The 22,088-nt window shown below is 43.8% G+C and overlaps 4 protein-coding genes across 4 annotated transcripts; all 4 read right to left on the reverse strand.

Moving 5' to 3' along the window:
* Positions 1 to 217: 217 nt before the first annotated feature.
* On the reverse strand, positions 218 to 1,960 carry LOC115248156 (olfactory receptor 5B2-like). Its single transcript, XM_029831781.1, has 2 exons — positions 1,393 to 1,960; positions 218 to 1,314 (listed from the first exon to the last, which is right to left on the reverse strand). The coding sequence occupies exon 2, from the start codon at positions 1,295 to 1,297 to the stop codon at positions 326 to 328; it is 972 nt and encodes a 323-aa protein (XP_029687641.1). The 5' UTR covers positions 1,298 to 1,314; positions 1,393 to 1,960; the 3' UTR covers positions 218 to 325.
* A 2,497-nt stretch (positions 1,961 to 4,457) lies between these two features.
* Positions 4,458 to 6,221, reverse strand: LOC101069248 (olfactory receptor 8). Its single transcript, XM_003977289.3, has one exon. It carries the CDS (start codon positions 5,842 to 5,844, stop codon positions 4,873 to 4,875), a length of 972 nt encoding a protein of 323 aa, XP_003977338.3. The 5' UTR covers positions 5,845 to 6,221; the 3' UTR covers positions 4,458 to 4,872.
* Positions 6,222 to 6,325: 104 nt separating this feature from the next.
* coa4 (cytochrome c oxidase assembly factor 4 homolog) lies at positions 6,326 to 7,607 on the reverse strand. The gene is made up of 2 exons (XM_003971077.3): positions 7,459 to 7,607; positions 6,326 to 7,046 (listed from the first exon to the last, which is right to left on the reverse strand). The coding sequence occupies exon 2, from the start codon at positions 7,037 to 7,039 to the stop codon at positions 6,782 to 6,784; it is 258 nt and encodes an 85-aa protein (XP_003971126.1). The 5' UTR covers positions 7,040 to 7,046; positions 7,459 to 7,607; the 3' UTR covers positions 6,326 to 6,781.
* A 10,678-nt stretch (positions 7,608 to 18,285) lies between these two features.
* LOC105418564 (trophoblast glycoprotein-like) lies at positions 18,286 to 20,637 on the reverse strand. The gene is given in 2 exon segments (XM_011618312.2): positions 18,286 to 19,696; positions 19,699 to 20,637. Coding segments are annotated over 2 exon segments (1,050 nt in total). The 5' UTR covers positions 20,414 to 20,637; the 3' UTR covers positions 18,286 to 19,361.
* Between the last annotated feature and the right edge of the window lie 1,451 nt (positions 20,638 to 22,088).

The following is a 22,088-nucleotide window of genomic DNA, read 5'->3' on the forward strand; positions in this document are numbered from 1 at the left end:
TACATTTTTACCAAATATTAATAGAACAAACATGTGATATATTTAATAATAAAACACGATTCTGATGCAGGCACAATTTTAATTATGGTAGAAGTGAGGATTTAATCTTTGCATTGCATCATTTGCAAAAAGTATCTGTCAACTTCCCTCGTGTTCTGCTAAAAACTGTTTTAGCTGTTAAAATGGTCACAATCTAAAGGTTTGTCTGCTGAGTAATGTCACAAATATGCAAATACATTCATATTTTATACGTTAACCATGTGCGACTTTTGACTTTGTTGATCCTGACGACATCTTCGGAACCGCAGATGACACATGTGCAGAATTAAAACTTCATCACCTTAATTTTGTTTTTTCTAATCAGGGCCACGGCTCTGATTTTAATCTCCCTGGTTTTCAGAGAGTAAATTATGGGGTTGACGCAGGGGGGGATGCAGGAGGCCAGAGACAGACTCAAGACGCGCTGATCGGCGTCGATCACCCGCACGTAAAAGCCGAAGAGGAAAATAATGAACAATGGGATATAAAATATAGCAACCAGGACAAGATGCTCCACGCAGGTACCGAGAGCTTTCATCCTGCTGTTGACCGACTTCATCAAGAACAGGGTGACCAGGATAGCGGCGTAGGTCAGCATGATAAAAGTAAAATGCGCAACGAGATTCACGACGGATGCGGTCGACGACAGGGCCCAGTGCAGCGTGTAGTCGTTGCAGGCGAGTCGAAACGTCGGCGCATAGTCACAGAAGTAGCTGCGCACTGTGACGGACTTGCAAAAAGACAGCCATGTCATTATACCTGTTGAGAACGCTCCGAGGCCCAGTGAGTAAGACCAGGTCACGGCCACAATGCAGGACATGCTCCGCAGGGTGTTGATGGAGTTCTGCTGCAGAGGGAAGCATATTGCGATCAGCCTGTCGTAGGCCAGGATCGCCAGCGCATAAGACTCTAAAGTGATAAAGGAGTAATAGACGAACATCTGCAAGAGGCAGATGTTGAAGGGGAAAAAGTTGTCCTTCAGGAGAAATGTCTTGATCATGCTGGGGATGGTGGTGGAATTCAGGACAATGTCGATGACAGCCAGGTTGACCACGGCCAAAAACTTGGGAGTGTGTAAACAACGATTAGAGACGATTACGTAGATCAGCAAACAGTTGAAGAACACCGTGACCACATAGACAAACGCTAGGAAGATGAAGTAGAAGCGGATGTGGGGAAACACCTCGAATCCAACGACGTAGAAGCCTGGAGGGTGAATGATGATGGAGCCGTTTGAGACGGTCCGCAGCAGAAACATAGCTGGACTCCACAAACCTGCACAATCCAGAAAGCAGTTCACACCACAGCATCAGCACAACTTTGACTCATTCTCCAGGACTTGATGTGACTCACCTGCTGGCCGGTCCGATGGCTCAGATCTGTTTAATGCAGCCTTGACTGCACAGCTGTTTTGTCTGCACTTGGTTTTATATACGAGAGTCACTCACCTCTGGAGACAAAGATTTCAGCTCAAAACACTCTTTTAATGAACTTGCACCAGGAAGGGCGGTATCTGGCTCTCATTAAGCTTCTTCTCTGCTCAACCATCTAATTAATCCTCTGATGGCACATTTATTTATCCTTGTTTCAAAACCAGAACTTACAAACAGCACTCAGGCGCCTTCAACAATTACATCATTATCAAACAACCGTCACCAGTTTACATTTCCTCAAATAAGAATCCTACACCAGGGAAATTATGTGTGAACAAAACAATAAACAGGTGCTCTATGTGAGGGAAAAATACACATTTTCCATGAACTTAAATTATTTCTGATTTATTTTCACAAGAAATCCATTTTTGATGACTGATATTATTTTATATATCAAATTCATTCCATTTCAATGCCATTATAGATTGATTTTAATGTAGACAAATAATCACAGCCTGTTGATGATGCACTGTTATTTAAAATAAAAGAAACATATATATATATGTGTGTGTGTTTTTATATATATATGTTATATATATATGTATGTATATATATATAAACGACGATTATACACAGGATCAGTATATATATGAACTGTTATTTAAAATAAAAGAAACATATATATATGTATACATATATGTATACTACTCAAACAAATTAGTGGAACACTTTTTAATCAGAGTATAGCAACCTATCAGTCAAACTTCTGGGATATTGATCTGCTCAGTTAAACAGCAGAGGGGGCTGTTCATCAGTTTCTGCTGCTTTGTTGTTAATTAAATCAAAAACAGGAGCATCAGAGGAGCAACAACGAGACGGCCCCCAAAACAGGAAGGGCTTTCCAGGTTGAGGCCACTTTTTTCCCTCCTCATCTCTTTTGGCTGATTTTTTACTGACTGACATTCTACTGCTGTAGTTATTATTGGCTTGGATCAACATCTCTGTTGATAGCATGGTGCGGTACCTGGACGCTACAGAGGTTGCACAAGCAGTCCAACTCCTCCAGGATGGCACATCAATACGTGCTGTTGCAAGAAGATTTGCTGTGTCTCCCAGCACAGTCTCAAGAGCATGGAGGAGATTCCAGGGGACAGGTAGTTACTCCAGGAGAGCTGGACAGGGCCGTAGGAGGTCCACAAACCCTCAGCAGGATCAGTATCTGCTCCTTTGTGCAAGGAGGAACAGGATGAGCACTGCCAGAGCCCTACAAAATGACCTCCAGCAGTCTACTAGTGTGAATGTTTCTGACCAAACAATCAGAAACAGGCTCCATGAGGGTGGCCTGAAGGCCTGACGTCCTGTAGTGGGCCCTGTGCTCACTGCCCGGCACCGTAGAGCTCGATTAGCATTTGCCATAGACCACCAGAATTGGCAACTACGCCACTGGCGCCCTGTGCTCTTCACCGATGAGAGCAGGTTCAACCTGAGCACATGCGACAGACGTGAAAGGGTCTGGAGATGCCGTGGAGAACGTTATGCTGCCCTCAACATCATTCAGCATGACCGGTTTGGTGGTGGGTCAGCGATGGCCTGGGGAGGCATATCCCTGGAAGGATGCACAGGTTAGATAATGGCACCCTGACTGCTATTAATCCTTGGACCCATTGTCAGAACCTACGCTGGTGCAGTGGGACCTGGGTTCCTCCTGCTCCACGACAATGTAGCTAGAGTATGCAGGCAGTTCCTGGAGGATGAAGGAATTGATACCATTGACTGGCCCCCATGTTCACCTAACCTAAACCCAACAGAACACCTCTGGGACATTATCTTTAGGTCCATCCGTCGCCGCCAGGTTGATCCTCGAGCTCAGTGATGCAGATCTGGGAGGAGATCCCCCAGGACACCATTCGTCATCTCATTAGGAGCATGCCCCGACATTGTCAGTCAGGCGTACAAGCACGTGGGGGCCACACTAACTACGGAGAATCATCTATCTATCTATCTATCTATCTATCTATCTATCTATCTATCTATCTATCTATCTATCTATCTATCTATCTATCTATCTATCTATCTATCTATCTATCTATCTATCTATCTATCTATCTATCTATCTATCTATCTATCTATCTATCTATCTATCTATCTCTTTTATAGCAGAGTGTGCACATCTTGACAGACACTTTGATAATAAACTCTGTCAGCACACAATGTGCAACGTGGGATTCAGGGGAACAATGACACGAAACCTACATTTCTCATCACCACCTCGATGTGCTGCTGGATGATTTTTTTTTCTTCTCTCAGCCAGGTTCATTTATTCTGCATTAATAACAGATTTGATTCAGTCTTTCTGCAAACATGCTGGATTAATGAAAAACAAAACCCCCCCAAAAGTGACAAAGACATTGAATGTTTACATGCGATTATTAGTAAAACAATAATGTATTTCATGTGTTTATCTATCTTGTTCTCTTGCACCGTTGATTACTCCGCAGCCTTTGACGTAAAAACAGTAACTTAAAAATGTCCTTCGAGCCGGATTTGAACCAGCGACCTAAGGATGCCTGTTATTCCGCTACAGTCCTCCGCTCTACCAACTGCTATCCAAGGTTATACTTAGAGAACAATGATGATGATCAACATGATAAATATATACTGTATAGTTACGTTTAACGAGCGATTTTTACGCGTTTTTGTTCTCAAACTAAAGAAAACACTCACATCTACTGACAGTCTGTGGTACTGCTGTTTATATACCAACGCAGCACCGCAGCACCGGGACCGGTACCGCCACCAGTATCATGAACAGCACCAGCAACACAAGTTAGATAGATATTTAAATTACATTGTTGTGTGACCTTGGTATGAGATGGATTTTTTTTTAGAGAAGAACAAAAGAACACGCATATTTTTCAGTGTATCTTTATTGTCTTTCAACGTGACAAAGTTTGGGAAATAAAACCCCTCATACAGTAATGAACATTGATAAATTCTAATATTAAATGGTAAAAACGTGCTTGGATTATCGTGATAGCTGTGGCTGTGCTGTTTTCTCAGTAAATTTCGGCAAGATGCTCTCCACATTTACCGATTTAAATGCTGATGTGACAGAATGGGCAAAATATCGAAATTACATATTTACCAAAAATTAATAGAACAAACGTGTGATATATTTAATAATAAAACACGATTCTGATGCAGGCAAAAATTTAATTATGGTAGAAGTGAGGATTTAATCTTTGCATTGCATCATTTGCAAAAAGTATCTGTCAACTTCCCTCGTGTTCTACTAAAAACTGTTTTAGCTGTTAAAATTGTCACAATCTAAATGTTTGTCTGCTGAGTAATGTCACAAATATGCAAATACATTCATATTTTATACGTTTAAACACGAGCGACTTTTGACTTTGTTGATCCTGACGACATCTTCGGAACCACAGATGACACATGTGCAGAGTTAAAATTTAATCACCTTAATTTTGTTTTTTCTAATCAGGGCCACGGCTCTGATCTTAATCTCCCTGGTTTTCAGAGAGTAAATTATGGGGTTGACGCAGGGGGGGATGCAGGAGGCCAGAGACAGACTCAAGACGCGCTGATCGGCTTCGATCACCCGCACGTAAAAGCCGAGGATGAAAATGGTGAACAATGGGATATAAAATATAGCAACCAGGACAAGATGCTCCACGCAGGTACCGAGAGCTTTCATCCTGCTGTTGACCGACTTCATCAAGAACAGGGTGACCAGGATAGCGGCGTAGGTCAGCATGATAAAAGTAAAAGGCGCAACGAGATTCACGACGGATGCGGTCGACGACACGGCCCAGTGCAGCGTGTAGTCGTTGCAGGCGAGTCGAAACGTCGGCGCATAGTCACAGAAGTAGCTGCGCACTGTGACGGACTTGCAAAAAGACAGCCGTGTCATTATACCTGTTGAGAACGCTCCGAGGCCCAGTGAGTAAGACCAGGTCACGGCCACAATGCAGGACATGCTCCGCAGGGTGTTGATGGAGTTCTGCTGCAGAGGGAAGCATATTGCGATCAGCCTGTCGTAGGCCAGGATCGCCAGCGCAAAAGACTCTAAGCTGATAGAGGAGTAATAGACGAACATCTGCAAGAGGCAGATGTTGAAGGGGAAAAAGTTGTCCTTCAGGAGAAATGTCTTGATCATGCTGGGGATGGTGGTGGAATTCAGGACAATGTCGATGACAGCCAGGTTGACCACGGCCAAAAACTTGGGAGTGTGTAAACAACGATTAGAGACGATCACGTAGATCAGCAAACAGTTGAAGAACACCGTGACCACATAGACCAACGCCAGGAAGATGAAGTAGAAGCGGATGTGGGGAAACGTCTCGAATCCAACGACGTAGAAGCCTGGAGGGTGAATGATGATGGAGCCGTTTGAGACGGTCCGCAGCAGAGACATAGCTGGACTCCACAAACCTGCACAATCCAGAAAGCAGTTCACACCACAGCATCAGCACAACTTTGACTCATTCTCCAGGACTTGATGTGACTCACCTGCTGGCCGGTCAGATGGCTCAGATCTGTTTAATGCAGCCTTGACTGCACAGCTGTTTTGTCTGCAGTTGGGTTTATATACGAGAGTCACTCACCTCTGGAGACAAAGATTTCAGCTCAAAACACTCTTTTAATGAACTTGCACCAGGAAGGGCGGTATCTGGCTCTCATTAAGCTTCTTCTCTGCTCAACCATCTAATTAACCCTCTATTTGTTTCAATGCCATAGCTTAAAAACAGCACTCAGGTGCCTTCAACAATTACATCATTATCAAACAACCGTCACCAGTTTACATTTCCTCAAATAAGAATCCTACACCAGGGAAATTATGTGTGAACAAAACAATGAACAGGTGCTCTATGTGAGGGAAAAATACACATTTTCCATGAACTTAAATTATTTCTGATTTATTTTCACAAGAAATCCATTTTTGATGACTGATATTATTTTATACATCAAATTCATTCCATTTCAATGCCATTATAGATTGATTTTAATGTAGACAAATAATCACAGCCTGTTGATGATGCACTGTTATTTAAAATAAAAGAAACATATATATATATATATATGTATTTTCACAAGAAATACACTTTAGATTATATATATATATGTAAACAACATATAATATATATATATATATATCTATATATGATGCAACAACTGCAAACATTTTCATTCCTTTTCAATCTAGACTGAGGCATTTATTACAAAAAATGTTTTTCATTTGCAATGTACCCAAGTACAATAGAGGCACTATTCCAAGATTAACTCCCGTTTCCTAACAAATAATTATAATTTTAAACAACTTTAACTAGACAGTGGTTCCACCTCAGGGGAATTCAGCTTGGTGAAGACTGATTTGAGGCTGGGTGCTGCTTCCTCAGCTGTTCTTTCCGGGCATTTTGGAAATGTATCATGCAGTCTTTGAAAGTCTGAACCTGCTTCTGACACACACGCCAGTCCTGGTGTTCAGCCATGCACTCCTGCACTGCATAATGGAGCTCAGCACAGCCGGTGCGGGATATCATCTGATCCACGGGGTCATCCTCATCCTGATCATCTTTACGGCTGCGGTCGTGGGGGGAAGGGGATGCCATCCTGTCCCTGTGGAGGACAGCCACAACAGTAACCATGTATTACATTTGTTTTGCAACCCAAAATTCTTATTTTACATTGATTTTTTTGGGGGGGGTGCTTTCAAGTGTTGTAAATCAAATAAATAAAAATGTTATATGTTAAACAAAAAGTATATAATGGTGCAGGAAATCGCATGAGCAAAACCCACATTGGAGGTTATGCAATCGAATTGTTTGTTTCAGTTTTAAAGTAGTTTCAGTCTGCATCTGCAATTACTTAAAATCCCACACAACCTTCATGTATACCAACATTGATATTAAATATATTTCTCAGTTCTGTGAATATATTCTAGGCATGGCAAGTGTTAATTTATTAAGAATACAACGAGTAATATTGAGTTAACAGCGAACTTTTTTGTATTCTTGCTTCTTATTCGTACCTTTTTCTGGGTGGATCTGTTTGAAGAAACTATAAATATGCTATCTATAAAAACGTTTTGTCACTGCCAAATGTGGAGACTTAACGCGACAAATTGCGGAGGACATATTAGAGAGTCGGACGATGGTGTAACCTTAAAATGGTTCCGTCCGAATGCGTGGAAGAGTTGTGCTGGCTACATGGGTACAATTAAGACCCGTTTTGCCCCACTGGCAACAATTGTTGCCAAAGTGTATCACTGTCATTTTCGACTCATCACAATAATAATAAAAAAAAAAAACTCCAAGGTGCAACTGTTTTCGTTTTCACTTATATGTAGACAACTTCGACAAACTCAGATTTCTTTAAAAAAATCGCTTCCAAACGCTTCCTATCGCATGACATCATCTGCTTCCTGCTCCTTCAGGCTAAAGACATGGCGGATGCAAATCTTCCTGGAAAGAGGTAATTTTCATAAATGTCTTATGATCCCCCCCCCCCCCAATTTTTTTTTTTTTTTTATAATTAATAAATAATTCAAGTCTCTAGTGTAACACTCCCTCCAAAAATTGTACCTTGGATATTTTTTTTGTTTGTTCATGGGCTTATTTCTTGCCAGTGGGTAATACGTAAGCAATGGAAAACATTGTCTGTAGGATTGTTCCTAATTTACTTATTTAAAATTGTAGAATGATGTATAATGGCTCATTCTAGCCCTCTTAGAATACACTTCCTAGCTAAATAAATTCACAGATGTTCAAGGCCTGTGTGTATAGTATTTTTGTATTTTAATTAGTATTTGTATGTTTCCATAAATCATCTTTCTAGCTAATATTAGCTTATGTTTCACTGAGGGGAAAAAATGTTGATGTGCAGTTAGAGGTGCACTTTTCTTGACACACAAATACCATAATCAATGCCCACACCTACATTGTTTCTCCCAGTGGTCGGTGGCACAAATGAAAAGTTGACCAGTCAGATCGTTGGGCCCCTGCTCCACAAAACTAAGAACCAAGACAGCAAATTCAAAAGAGATCAAGATTGTGTTGCCAAAGCACCAGCACAAGCCAACAAAAAATATCAGATCCCTCGCTATGTCCCCTTGCTATGTCTCCTGGCTTCATATTGGATGATCCAGTGGATATTTTCCTCACATTCTATCCCAAGTCCTGAGAGATGCCACAATGGAAATGTCCAATCTCTACACCAAACAAAAAGGGAAAATCTCAACTTCTGACATTCTGTGGTATTCTGTTGATCAATGGATACAACACAGTTCAAGGTGGTGTCTTCTCTGGTGAGACGATTATGATGTCAGCAACACTGATGCCATGTGGAGGATTGGGTTTGGTGAGATTATGTCTTCTGCTCATTTAGTAGACAACATGAAGATCACAGCTGACCTATTCTTCAAGGTGCATCCCCTTTTTTAAGCATCTGAACGACATCAACAACACAATCCCGACAGCAGAACATGTGGCATTAGATGAGATGATTGAGTAGATGATGACTGAGTATTCTGGAAGGCATGGGTGCAGACAGTTTAGTAGAGGGAAGCTTGTTCATTTTGGATATAAAATATGAAGTTTGGTACAACTTGGGTTTTAACCCCTTTAAAAACTATTTTATTGCAATTTATGCACAATGAAGCAATAACAACAAAAAACACAATCTACCCAATGATATGTTTATAAATCCAGCAATAAAATACTTAAAAAATAAGGCCTGGACCCTCTTGAGTTCAGAAAGCTGGCCCCGTTGGGTCACGACTGCTTTTGTTGGCTTTCGTCAGCTAATGAGCATAAAATACTCTTTGCTCATTAAAAAGAGACAGTTAATGTCATTGGAATATGTTTACATTAGCATAACTATATTTTATGTTTTAGGGGAGAAAGAGAAAAACTTTATTGTATATTCTAAAAAAAATAATTTCATAAAGTTTAATTCCTCTCAGGCGATACACTGCTGCTTAGCACTTAGCTTAGTTAGCTCTGAAGGCCTCAAGAATTTCATGGCCAAGAAGCAATTTGTTAATGGGATTATTTTATAGAAAAATCGAATAAAGCACAATAAATGAGATTAGGACTTTTGGGGAAATAACCATGTGATGCCACGTTAAGGAAGTTGACCGGTAAAAGTTGCTGATAGCCAGCAAATCTCAACTGTGATTACACTGTTACAATGGCGAGCCCACATGGTAGCACACAACATCTCACGCCATCGACTTAAAGGGCATGAGGTGACTTTGAATTAAAGAGAACTTTCATTACCAAACAAAGAGAGGTGACCCCAGACAACAGGATCCGCTCCTCCTGCACTGACTCCTGGGAATCCCCGATAATCAGCCCCTGTGATGTAATTAGCAAAGAATCCCAATTAATGACCACCAGACTGTAGGAAACAAAGCTTTTACCACTCGGGCATAAGCCTAATTAATCTCATCTGCATCCATTAGGATGTTTTTTACACTCTCACATTGAAAAGTGTCCTGGGAAGCGACATACAGTCCCGTTAATGAGTCATTAGTGTTCTTCTGAGGCTAAAGTAACCCTCCTAATTGTACAGTATTCCCCTTATGTTTACTGAGCTGTAGCAATTAGTCCTTGAAAGTCAGTCACTCAACAACAGCCAGCAAACAACATGGCGGAAACCAGAATTTGCCATTCCTGCCTCTGGCCCAGTAACTGCTGTAGAACTTAACAGCCATGTGAAGAGGCCAATATTATACTTTATTATTCAATGTATTTTTAAAGGGCAAAAACACAAGAAACAGATGTTGATGCTGCTGCAGCAGCTTCTCCTGAAGGTGCAATGTCTCTCAGTTATTGCATTGCCTACGTTTTCTAATAAAAACAGCAACAGATTTATTACGCAAGGGATTTTGTTTGTTTGTTAGCAACAAAGTCATTAAGCATCATTCCCCGGCGACACAATCACAACTGGGACCCATTAAAGAGTCCGTCTAGAGTTCAGGAGATCTGATCCTTTTGTTTGGGGTCATCATGTCCTTAATGGAATTGTCCCAACTGAAGGGAATCTGATGAAACTGTTAATAAAAGGGAAGAACGTAATTACATCCTCTGGGTTTTCTGGCCATCGTATGCAGTCAGTGCTGAAAAGACTCCTTCAAACTGGTGGAGCTGATGATTCACACCAACAGGACAGTTGGTGTCAGCCCCCCCCCCCCCATCCCGGGTGGGGTAGGTTATTGCAAACATTAGCAGGGATCACTGCAGGGAAAACAACATATATGGATCTAAATCATGGTTTGAAGTGACACAGCAGCTAAAGGTGAAATGGTGCCTGCTTTCAAGCTTTTGTCTGATGTGAATTTTGACTGGCTGCTGTAGATTTATGGCTGCAGCCGAACTGACGGATCTATTAGTTTAATCCTGACAGTGATTCATGATCCCTTTCACTCGCAAAAAATCGGTAAAGAATTTTCTGCTCTGAGAAATTGAATTATGAAACACTGAAGATGAATTGATATTTTGGAAGGACAGGTTGGGAGTATAGAACTTTTGATTTGATTTGATTTGATTCAACTTTATTGTCATTACACACGTCACAAGTACAAGGCAACGAAATGCAGTTAGCATCTAACCAGAAGTGCTTAAGTAGCAAATAAAACTGTGATGAGGTATATACAATATATACACACAATAATATATGTTTAGGATATCAATATATATGTTTGTATTTACAGAGTTCACAGATATGTAAAGGGTATATAAAAGTCATTGCAACCAAGATAAATATTATATACAGGCTGTAACTATGGTGCTGAATTTCCTACAGGATCAATAGAGGCTATTTATGCATTTTTTAACTATGTGTATGTTTTAACTATACAATAATGATAAAAAATGTGAAAAGTATGGAAAGCAGTGCAAATAAACGGATGTAAATAGGGCAATTATTGTAACAGATGTAATCAGTGCAAATAGAGTGAATGTACAACCAGTCAGTCCAGACGGGGTTATTGTTCCTGAAGGGAGGTAAAGTGAGAGGGGTCGGAGTTCAGCAGGGAGACAGCGGTGGGGAAGAAGCTGTTTCTGAACCTGCTGGTTTTTGTCCGGAGGCTCCTGTAGCGCCTCCCAGAGGGCATGAGGGTAAACAGTCCATGCGCTGGGTGACAGGAGTCTTTAGTGACCTTCTTGGCCCTCCTGTGACAACGCCTCCTGTATATGTCCTCAATGGCCAGAAGAGAAGCTGCAGCTATTCGCTGGGCGGTCTTCACCACCTTCTGCAATGCCTTCCGGTCTGAGGCAGAGCAGTTCCCATACCAGACCGTAATACAGCTGGTAAGGATGCTCTCGATGGTGCAGCGAAAGAAGTTCACCAGGATGTCTGAAGAGAGGTGGTGTTTCTTCAGAGTCCTCAGGAAGAAGAGACGCTGGTGAGCCTTCTTCACCAAACTGGAGCAGTCGTCCAGGTGAGGTCCTGTGAGAGGTGGATCCCCAGGAATTTGAAGCTGGACACACGCTCCACCGCTGCTCCGTTGATGTGGATGGGTGGGTGGATGCCCGTCTTCCTCCTGAAGTCCAGGACGAGTTCTTTAGTTTTATTGGTGTTGAGCAGCAGGTTGTTGTTGTGGCACCACGTAGCCAAGCGGTCCACCTCCTCCCTGTAAGCTGACTCATCGTTATCCTTGATGAGGCCAATCACCGTGGTGTCATCTGCAAACTTGATGATGGTGTTGGAACCATGTAGAGCTCTGCAGTCGTGGGTGAAAAGGGAGTAGAGGAATGGGCTCATCACACAGCCTTGTGGTACTCCGGTGTTTACAGTGAGGGTAGGGGAGCAGTGATGATCTAGCCGCACATGCTGTGGTCTATTGGTCAGAAAGTCCAGTAACCAGTTGCAGATGGAGATGCTGATGCCCAGATCCCTTAGTTTGGTTATCAGCTTGGAGGGGATGACAGTGTTAAATGCTGAACTGAAGTCTATGAACAGCATTCGGGCGTATGTGTCTTTATTGTCCAGGTGTGAGAGGACAGAGTGCAGTGCTGTGGAGACTGCATCTTCTGTGCTCCTGTTCTTACGATAGGCGTACTGATGGGGGTCCAGGGTTGGGGGGAGATAGGATTTGAGTTGTGCCAAGACCAGCTGCTCTAAGCACTTTGTTATGATGGGAGTGAGTGCTACTGGACGATAGCCATTGAGACAAGCCGGGGTGGAATGTTTTGGTGAAGCAGGTCGGCACAACTGCATGAGCCAGGGATGGATTAAGTCCGTCAGGACCCCTGCTAACTCCGCAGCACAAGTTCTGAGCACGCGTCCAGGGATGCCATCGGGGCCCGCAGCTTTGCGTGGATTGATCCTGCTCAGTTCCGCTCTGACATCAGTGGTAGAGAAAGTTAAGGGTTGGTGGCCAGCAGTCAGCTCTACCTTGCTCGCTTGTTCATGGTTGTCCTTCTCAAACCGAGCATAGAAGTTGTTTAGCTCATTGAGGAAGGAGATGTCAGTTGAGGGGGGAGAGGGGTTGATGGGCTTGTAGTTGCTGGTGACCTGAATGCCCTGCCACATAGATCGGGGGTTGGAGTTGGAGAAGTGCCCTTCTACCTTCAGCTTGTAGCTGTGTTTGGCTTTCTTAATACCCTGCTTCAGGTTAGCTCTGGCTGTACTGTAGGTTTGTGCGTCCCCCTGATCGGAAGGCGATGTTACGGGCCTTCAGCAGGAGACGGACATCCCTATTCATCCAGGGCTTCTGATTAGGGTACATGGTGATCTGTTTCTGGGTGGTGACACTGTCTATGGAGGTGGAGATGTAGTCCAGTACAGATGAGGCATAGCATTCAATGTCTATGTGAGAGTCACAGGTTGCCTTAGTGGCAGATGTATTCCAGTCTGTGTGTTTGAACCGGTCCTGCAGCCCGGAGTCTGTCCCCTCAGGCCACACCTTATTGTCCTCACTGTGGGTTCCATCCGTTGAATGAGTGGTGAATAATTTGGGGAGAGAAAGAGAGAGAGGTGGTCTGACTGTCTAATGTGGGGGAGGGGTGAAGCTTTGTAAGCTCCAGCTATGTTGGAATAAACATGGTCCAATGTTCTGTCTCCTCTAGTGTGGCAAGAGACATGTTGATAAAAAATGTTTGGCTTTGGCTGAAGTTGCAGTAAATCAGTGAAACATTTGCAGGTTTCTGGAATCATTTGGGGATTTATGATTTTTAAAATGATATTAGGTGAAAATCACATAAGAATTAAGCAATCATGAGAATGTTGGCAAGGTTTTTTATTTTAAATTATTTCTAATCAAGAAACGTTTGGCATTTCAAAATTGATTAATACTTATTTATAACGATGATAAGTTACGACCTTATACATCATGTTATGCTGTAAAAACTGGCCAGATGAGTGGAAAAATTGACTGAGCGGCATGTGAATTGACTCTTGTATTTCCACCAAGAGACCACGTGAGGGCAGTAGTAATTAGCAGCTATTCTGTAATAAAGAAGCTGAGGGGGCAAGTGCATTTATCAGACAGAGAAAGAGAACATTATTAGGTAATGTGGGTTTTGTCTCTGTGATTTAAATGGACCAATTAAAATATAAACATAGATATAAGGATTGTGAATGATGGTTTCCCCCGTTCTTGCACGCTGAACGTCAAGTTGCTATTGTTTCCATTCCAGCAAAGGAGTCCCAACAGTAATGGACACATTGTCAGAGCAGCAGCTTTTTCCTCAGAGCAAACAGATGAGTGAAGGACAGCTTAAAATATTTGTAAGGCAGCAACCTCCCCCTCACTGTTGCACAGATATTTGAATGAGTAACTGCCCATCGCGCAGTTCGGTCAGACTTGCCAGAACTAATTAGAAGAGCTGAATTGGATGGTTGTGAGATTAATGGGAATTACCTTGAAGACATTTAGACACTTTCTTTCATGTCTGCGCCAACTGTATGAGGCTGCAAAACAACTATTCTTCTGTTAATTATTGTAGATCTTAAAAATTAACTGTTTCCTTAGCTTTCCTCTGATGTTTGTGGATCACGGTCCAGTGCTATTATAAGTTTGCATTAGCAGCTTTTCCAGTAAAACACTGATAATTGGTTTCTGGTCCTCAGGCTGGCTGTGATTTATTTACCGAGTTCGCTGACAGGAAATTTGACTTTGTGGAGTCAAGTTTGATCATTTCCATGGTGTGTGGTTCATCCCAGCAGCATCACCTTTTCAATCATCCCACTGACACCATTTCGGAAGGATATTAATGGCTCTTATTAACTGATTGATCTGATCCACTGGGCAGATGTGACCCTGCGTTTGGAAGCTTGAAGGAAACGAATGCGAAAATCCGAGGAATTAAAATTTGCCCTTAAGATCAAGGTCGATCTTTCTCCGTGTCTCTCTATCTCTTTCCCATACACTGGTTTGATCGACCAGTTCAGTCCGACACACAGTTCAGTATAAAACAACACCAATAAACAAGGCATTAGGTTTTCACATCATTAAACCAATGTGCCCCCCCCTGAGTCAGCAGGTCACAAAATCCATGATTGTTTTATCTTTCCAGTTCTTCCAGATCTGATCTCTGAGAACTGTAGCAGAACTCATTAGCTAGCAAATGTGAAAGATTCCCCGAGTGCATACCCCACCAAACAAGACGCAGCGACCTCAGACGGAAGCACTTTGAGTCTTTTAATGACGGATGAAGCAGCAGAATAACAGCTCATGGCCTCCCTGTATAAGAAGCAGGCATTGTTGTCAAATGCTAGTTTCATTCTAACCTCTCCATTGATTAAAACTGTGTCTGTTCCACATAATGCCAATCCTATAAGACAAAGGAAGAGTAAAAACCAATGTCATACAAGTCTTTATATGCTACATTCTACATTCATCCCTTTACTTTCATGTCTTGCAGCTGTCTTCCCTCTCAATGTGAACTTATTGGTAATGTTACAGTGTCATTGTGCTCAAAATCAAGCAAAAAGTTCCCTCGACTGAGAAATTAAAAGGCACATTAGCTCCTGTCTATCTCCACAACATTAAAGAGACATTTGTCTATCCTTACTGTTCTTAAAAAGGAAAATTGTTTAAGGAAAAAGGCCGCTCTCTCTTACCCGTTCATCCTTTACAGTAATATGATAAAAATTTGTCTGCACACATCTGCCCCCTACTGGATAAAATGAATAATGCACCCCCCTCTTGCTGCCGTTGTACAAAACTGAAACCACTGAAGTCCAGTGATACAATAATAATATCTCCGGAGGACATTTAGAAATTTTCTCCCTCATATTAGACGTCCTCCCCATTTGGATTTGGGCCGCCCAGACGTTCCCATATAGAGCAAGATGGTGAGTCACTGCTCTGCATAAGCAAAAGGACATTTGCTGTCTGGACTCTAATGAATCTTTTCTCTGCTTCCCTTTGCTTTATCTCTTTTTTCCCGTGTCCACCCTTTTCAATGGGCTTAGCTTAAAGCCTTAGAAAGTCACTCAAGTGGATAAATCATTTACCTGAATGAGAGCGAGAGAGGAGAGAGAATGAAGTGAGCGAAATAAAAGGTTTGAGCAAGGAGAGGGTTGTTTTTTTACTGTTGAAGGATAAAGTAAGAAGAGATAGAGCCGATCCTGGGATCACTTGAGACCAGAATAGTCAAAAATCTGAAATTTCCATTCATTTAGATGGTTTTTATACCCATTTTGTCCTTCAACAGAGCCTTTTAAACTGCTTACTAAGCTATACAAATCTGATTTGAAATATCTTGACAGTCACTTTTACCTTATTCAAGCAAAGAATCAAGTATCACACAAATTTTGCCTCTTCATATGCTTCCCATCCTGTTTGGTTCTGACTTTTCAAGCTTAACTTTCAAGCGTCTCTGTGACACAGGTCAGTCATTTAATTACACACTTCATTAGCATTGATGCTAATGCGATTAGAGTTGCAGCACCTTTCTGTAGTTCAGCGATAATATAATAAACGTCAATCCCTGACTCAAATTCTTCAGCGTTAGCCTCAGTTTTGAAAGTCGCAACAGCAACAGACTTATTTTCAGCGGGCTTGTGTTTATTGTTACCGATCAGCAGAAATGGGCTCCTGAGACGCCAGGTAGAGTTGTGCTGAATTAGTTCTAAACTTCTGTAAATAATGCAGACACATCCGCTATTCAGAGGCAGGGGGGGAAAAAACGTTACAGTAAGCATGTTGGCGTCGAGCTACACCATGAAATCACCATCAGTGTGAGCGGGATATAAGCGGAATCATTCATTTTTCACCACTAATACTTTATTTTTCTGCTATCTGCTGCCCCCCCACCCACCCCACCCCCACCCCGTAGGATGTGTCTCTACTTTTGTACGCGTCAGCGCTAACCAGTTTTAGCGCACCGTATTTGTGCGGCAGAGGCGGGCCGGAAGGATTTGCTGATGCCTTCACACCGCTAAGCTGACCTTTTCATGACAGAGCGGCGTGCATTCAAACATTAAATATTGTGACTTCTGTGCTGTTGCCTGCTACGATGAAAGTGTGTGAAAACAGAATTAGCTGCAGACCTCACAGTTCACCGCGTTAATGTAAACCAGCAGCAGCAGCAGCAGCCATGTCGTCGGGGGTTACTGGTGCAGTTCTGTGTGAGGAAAACACTCCTGTCGCCCTCTCAAATCCCAGGCTCGTAGGCCTCCACAAGGTCGTTGTGTACCTTGAGACGCCACAACAACTTGTCGTTTACCTCCGAGTGGCCCCAGCCCAGGAAAACCACCCACATCTCACATCAGCTCCAATCATGTCCAAACAGGGGTCGTGTGTGAGGGGACAGAGGTCAATGCTAACCTTTGAGGGCTGAAAACGTGAGAGTGTTTTAGAATGAAAGCACGTAGAAGTAAAGGAAGGAGCTCTGACTGATTTCCTCATAAAATGACGTGAATACCAAAGTCTCCAGGGGCTCCTTCCTCTGCTGAAAAAGAAATTCCTATTTTAGCTTCCACACTGGCTGAATGTCAGCTTTTATCATTTCCCAGGAGACTCGCTATTTTTAGCTCAGTGAAGATTCCGCATCTACAACACATCAATACAATAATAACAATGATGAAAACCTCTCGCTTTGGCTCTATGGTCCCATCTCCAATGATGGAGGTCTGGTTGTTGTGGATGTGTGCAGCATCCGAAGGCGGCACCTTGCGGTTAGGCTCCCTCGGGAGGCAAGATCGGCAAGCGAGCCCCGCCAAGAAGTGCTAATAAGTGCAACAAGTCGTGCTTTCACACGTGGTGGTGAGGAGAGGGTGACAGTTCGGAGCTGCGATGTGTGGGGGGGAGGATGGGGCCACACCGCCCGTCTGCCTGGTTGGATGAAATTTCACAGCAGGAGGAACATGGTCGCCGCGGGACGCGCTGCATCCTGGCTCTTCGGGTCCCCTCAGAGGGTCCTGCATTATCCTGCCCAGCATCGGACCCTCGCCGCCCCATCGAGGACAGAGCTGTGGAGTCGGCACATTTCCAAACACCTGCTTCCATCTGCTCACCATCAGCGGCCTTTTCATCGTTTAAAAATCTGCCCACTGGGTAAATGTGAATGGAAGAACACATTCAGTCCTATTGAAATGATAAATGACACCGACACATTAAAATAGGACACATTTTGCTGAGTGTGTGTTGAAATGATCAAATCTCTGATGCTAAACTAAGAATAAATTCAGTCCATGTTCTTATACTGTTTATTTCTATCAATATATGCTTTGCCTTTGAAGAACAAAGAAAAGTGAGGAGATCTTTGGTCTCTCTGTCACTCGTGGTGCTGGAGTTGATGTGTGAAAATTCCGATTCCGCTGTATTATTGAATTGTAATTCACATTTTGGGTCTGATTATGAAAACACACAAATTATGTGTTTTTTAATGCCAAAGCTTTATTCTTTTACATGCTGAAATAAATGTGGTTGGAAGCTCTATTTCACATTTATGGAAGGACAGAACTTTACCAGTTTTTCTTTTGGAAATTTCACTTTATACCATTGTTTTTAATCACTGCTGACACTCACTTGATCACTTTGTCCACATTCACCTCATCGGGCTCCCAACAGGCTCACAACCTAATAACAATGGAAACGAATCTTTACAAAAAAAGCGACTAAATAATAAACCCATCGACAAACTCGTGAACTACTTTGTTAATATAGGTTCTGCCACTCATACGTTCTACGTTATTCTCCGTTAAGAATTGTTAAGAAACCACTAAATTCTCAAATTTCCTCAGCGGTTCCCTGCACAATGCACATTTCTTTCTACGCCTTTAAACCCTCACATGCTTATTTTATTTACAAAACCCCACCGAGGAGTCGTGCGCTCGTCTATGGCACGGTGATAGATGGAGTCCTGACAGTGATGGTGAAGCGTACTGACAAAAAGAACACTGCTAACGCGCCACTTTCTTCATTACGACCTTTAGCTTCGGGTCGGCTTCGGATGCAGCCGCACTGGGAGGAAGGAAGCATTGCCTTTGAGCACATGCGTCACTCTTGGAACTCAGTAGCTGCTCCTTAGGAGGAGGTCGATGGTGTGAACCATGTGGTTGACGATGAGAGGGATGTTTACTCGAGCGTGGCTTCCTTCTGCCAGCCTAAGTCTCTTTCCCTCCCTGCAGGGTTTCCTGGATGAACTACTGCTTTGCAAATGCTGCAGTTTTCAGCCCTTTTACTGTATGCGGGCCTCTATTAGGATGAATAATACTACGTTAATCTGACAAGCTGCTGCAGACTGTAAGATGACATGATGCCTTCTTGCCTCTAGGATATACAGTACGTCTATATACGACACTATATGTGCAGCTGAAGTCTCCTATAGTCCTCTTATGTCTTTGGCTCTGCATCCACATGTGGGGATACTTGCAGTTTATTGACCAGCTGTTGGAAGTGGTCAATCTGGGCTTTAAAACTGGTGATTTGGATCGGGACCCCATCACCGGGTCATTGTCTCCGTTTGCTTGGGCAGGTTAAACAGCCACGTTGGCCAGCCTGGGATCCGAGTCCTGCTCGTAACGGTAATGGTAGACCTCCATGTGGTCTCTGCATGCCTCCCTGATGTTATTCAGCCATCGCTTGATGCCCCCCCGGTTGAGGTAGAGCACCATGAGGAAGACCACGCCGATCAGTGCCAACACAATCCCGAGGAACACGTACGAAACCGTTTCCAGGTTCTCGTTCATGCAGTCCACATCGGCCGGCCGGAGCATCTCCAGTGGAAGACCTTTCTTGGTCTCTGGGTCGCTGCACAGGAGCTGCCCCACGTCTGGACACTGGGAGGAGTTCTTCAACCAGTAATAAAACACCTCAGGTCACAGGTGCACCTGAACGGGTTAAAGGACAGGTAGACCTGGAGGTTTCTCTGCTGGTACAAGTTGGTGACGTTTTCCCACCCGATGCTCTGTATAGAGTTGTTCACCAAGACCAGCGTGTGCAGGTTGTAGATGTCAAATCTCATCAGAAGCACAGATTTTAACCGGTTTCCCGCCAACTCTAGTCTGCGGAGGTTGCGCAAACTTTGGGTGTTGAGCGCAATAGAGAGCTGCGTCACAGCCGCCGGCGAAACGGTGTCATTCAGGTAAAGAGAGCGCAGCTCGGGTAACCCGTGAAACGCCCTGGCTGAGATAGAGCTCAGCTGATTGTGGCTCAGATCCAGTACGCGCAATCCGGGGAGTCCCAGGAATGCGTAGGGTTCAATGACCTGCATTCCATTGTCGGACAGCGACAGGGTTGCCATGTCTAACTTCGTGCCGTTGTCCACGAACGCACCGCGCTGCAAAGTTGAAATGTTTCTCCCCGTGACTGTCAGGGTGGACGTCCACTCCGGTATGTCACCTGGCGCCTCGGTGTCCTCCCCATCCTGGCAGGTAACCGTCCCCGAGTCTCTGGCACAGATGCAGGATGACGGGCAAGCGTCATCCGTCCTGACAGGAGGAAGGAGCGACCACAGCAGCGCCACACAGCACAAACACCGCGGAATCCAGGAGGGGAAAAGACTCTTGGAAAGGCGGAACAGCCTCATCTTCTCCCCCGAGTTGGTCTCAAGACAAATCTGCGCCTATGCGTCTGGCAAAGAAGGTGGCTGACAGCAATCCTCTCAGGCATTTACAGTCGGATCTGCCCGGTTACTTTGAACAAAGAAACGCGCACTTTCCACGGTCATGATGCGCGTCTACGTGTCCCGACAAAAAGAGTTATTTTACCGGCAGACTGCGAGGGAAGCCGCAAAAGCTGGAGCGAGCTGAGCTCCCTTGGTGGTATTTTTGACAACTGTCACAGAGAGAGAGGGGGGGAGCGAGGGAGGGGGTGAAGAGGGAGAGAGAGGGGAGGCGAGTATACTCCACCCCTCCACCCCATCCCATTCATCTAATTCATAGGAAAACTTTTGATTACAAGAGTCCACCACACTGGTGTAAGTGCTTAAACCACCATTAACTGTATTAATGGTGACCGTGAAGTAGGCACGAGCTCGTTCATCATCATGACCGTGCAGTCACATGACCTCCCGGACCATTTATCCTCCCGTGTCCACAAGCACACTTTCCATCAGGACCACAAATTACTGACCCGCAGTTTGTTGCAAATCAGCTACATGTAAGTGCGTAAAAGAATGAGTTTGTGTGTGTGTGTGTGTGTGTGGGGGGGGGGGGTTAAATGTAAGAGGGTCATCTTTTCGCCTGATGAACTGACTCCGATCCAGAGATTTGCATTCTGATGAGGCGGGATGGTTTCTGAGGGGGACCGACGGCTGATGGTTCAGCACCTCGGACAGCGGCACAAGGCTGTTTTCCAGCTGTCGTAACTCCTGGATGCAGCCTTCTGATGATGGAGATGAAAGGAAAGAAGAAGAGATGATGGAGCGTCTGTGTTTTCAAAAGATGAGTCACGAAAAAAAGGTCCTCTCAGTGGAGCCTGAATAGAGGTGGAGTTGTGAGGCCTTGACTGGAAATCCCGATTAAGACGCACATGGTGCCATGGACACTAGCATAAAAATAACTGTAAGGATGACAAAGCAGCAGATTAACAAAGAACAGATCAGAGTTTATTTAATTGGTGGAGACAAAGAGCAACAGAGCAACAGCGTCTGTTTCATGTCTCACATCAGTAATCTGGTGGTGGCTCATCTTCTTTTTCTTGGGCTCATATTGACGTCTGAGGAATCAAACGGCGCCACGTCAGGAGCCGCCCGCATGCCGCAGCCTCTTCCTGTTTGAGCAGCTGAGTACAACTAAGACCAGAACAAACAGATTAGGAGATGCTTTAAAGCCCCAGAGCCGTGGCCTCCATCAGACCCCAACCTCCCACCGGCAAAGTCAAACATGGGAGTACAAACACAAACAGGACCTGCTGAAATCGATTCTGTGTCACACGTAAACTGCCACCGGTTTCTCCGAATCATTTTTTTGGAGGGGGAGGAAAGTCGATAACAACATCCGTTCATGTCTAAAGTTAAGAGTTAGCTCCTGAAGGACAGGTGAGGCTTCCTCTGAGGAGGCCGGTCGTATTTTCTAACCGGCAAATGTCAAATGATTCATTTGGGGGACTATTGGAGCTGTAGATGACATTACGCTTATGGTGTTTGTTAGAATTTATAGGGGACGCGGTAGCGGAGCTGATTGTACTGTCACGCCCAAATACACTAAATCCAGAACGGGCGAAGACAAACGGCTTTGGCGCCGATTGTAAACAGATACCGA

This window comes from Takifugu rubripes, unplaced genomic scaffold (genome assembly GCF_901000725.2).
Source record: "Takifugu rubripes unplaced genomic scaffold, fTakRub1.2, whole genome shotgun sequence".
Classification (NCBI taxonomy): domain Eukaryota; kingdom Metazoa; phylum Chordata; class Actinopteri; order Tetraodontiformes; family Tetraodontidae; genus Takifugu; species Takifugu rubripes.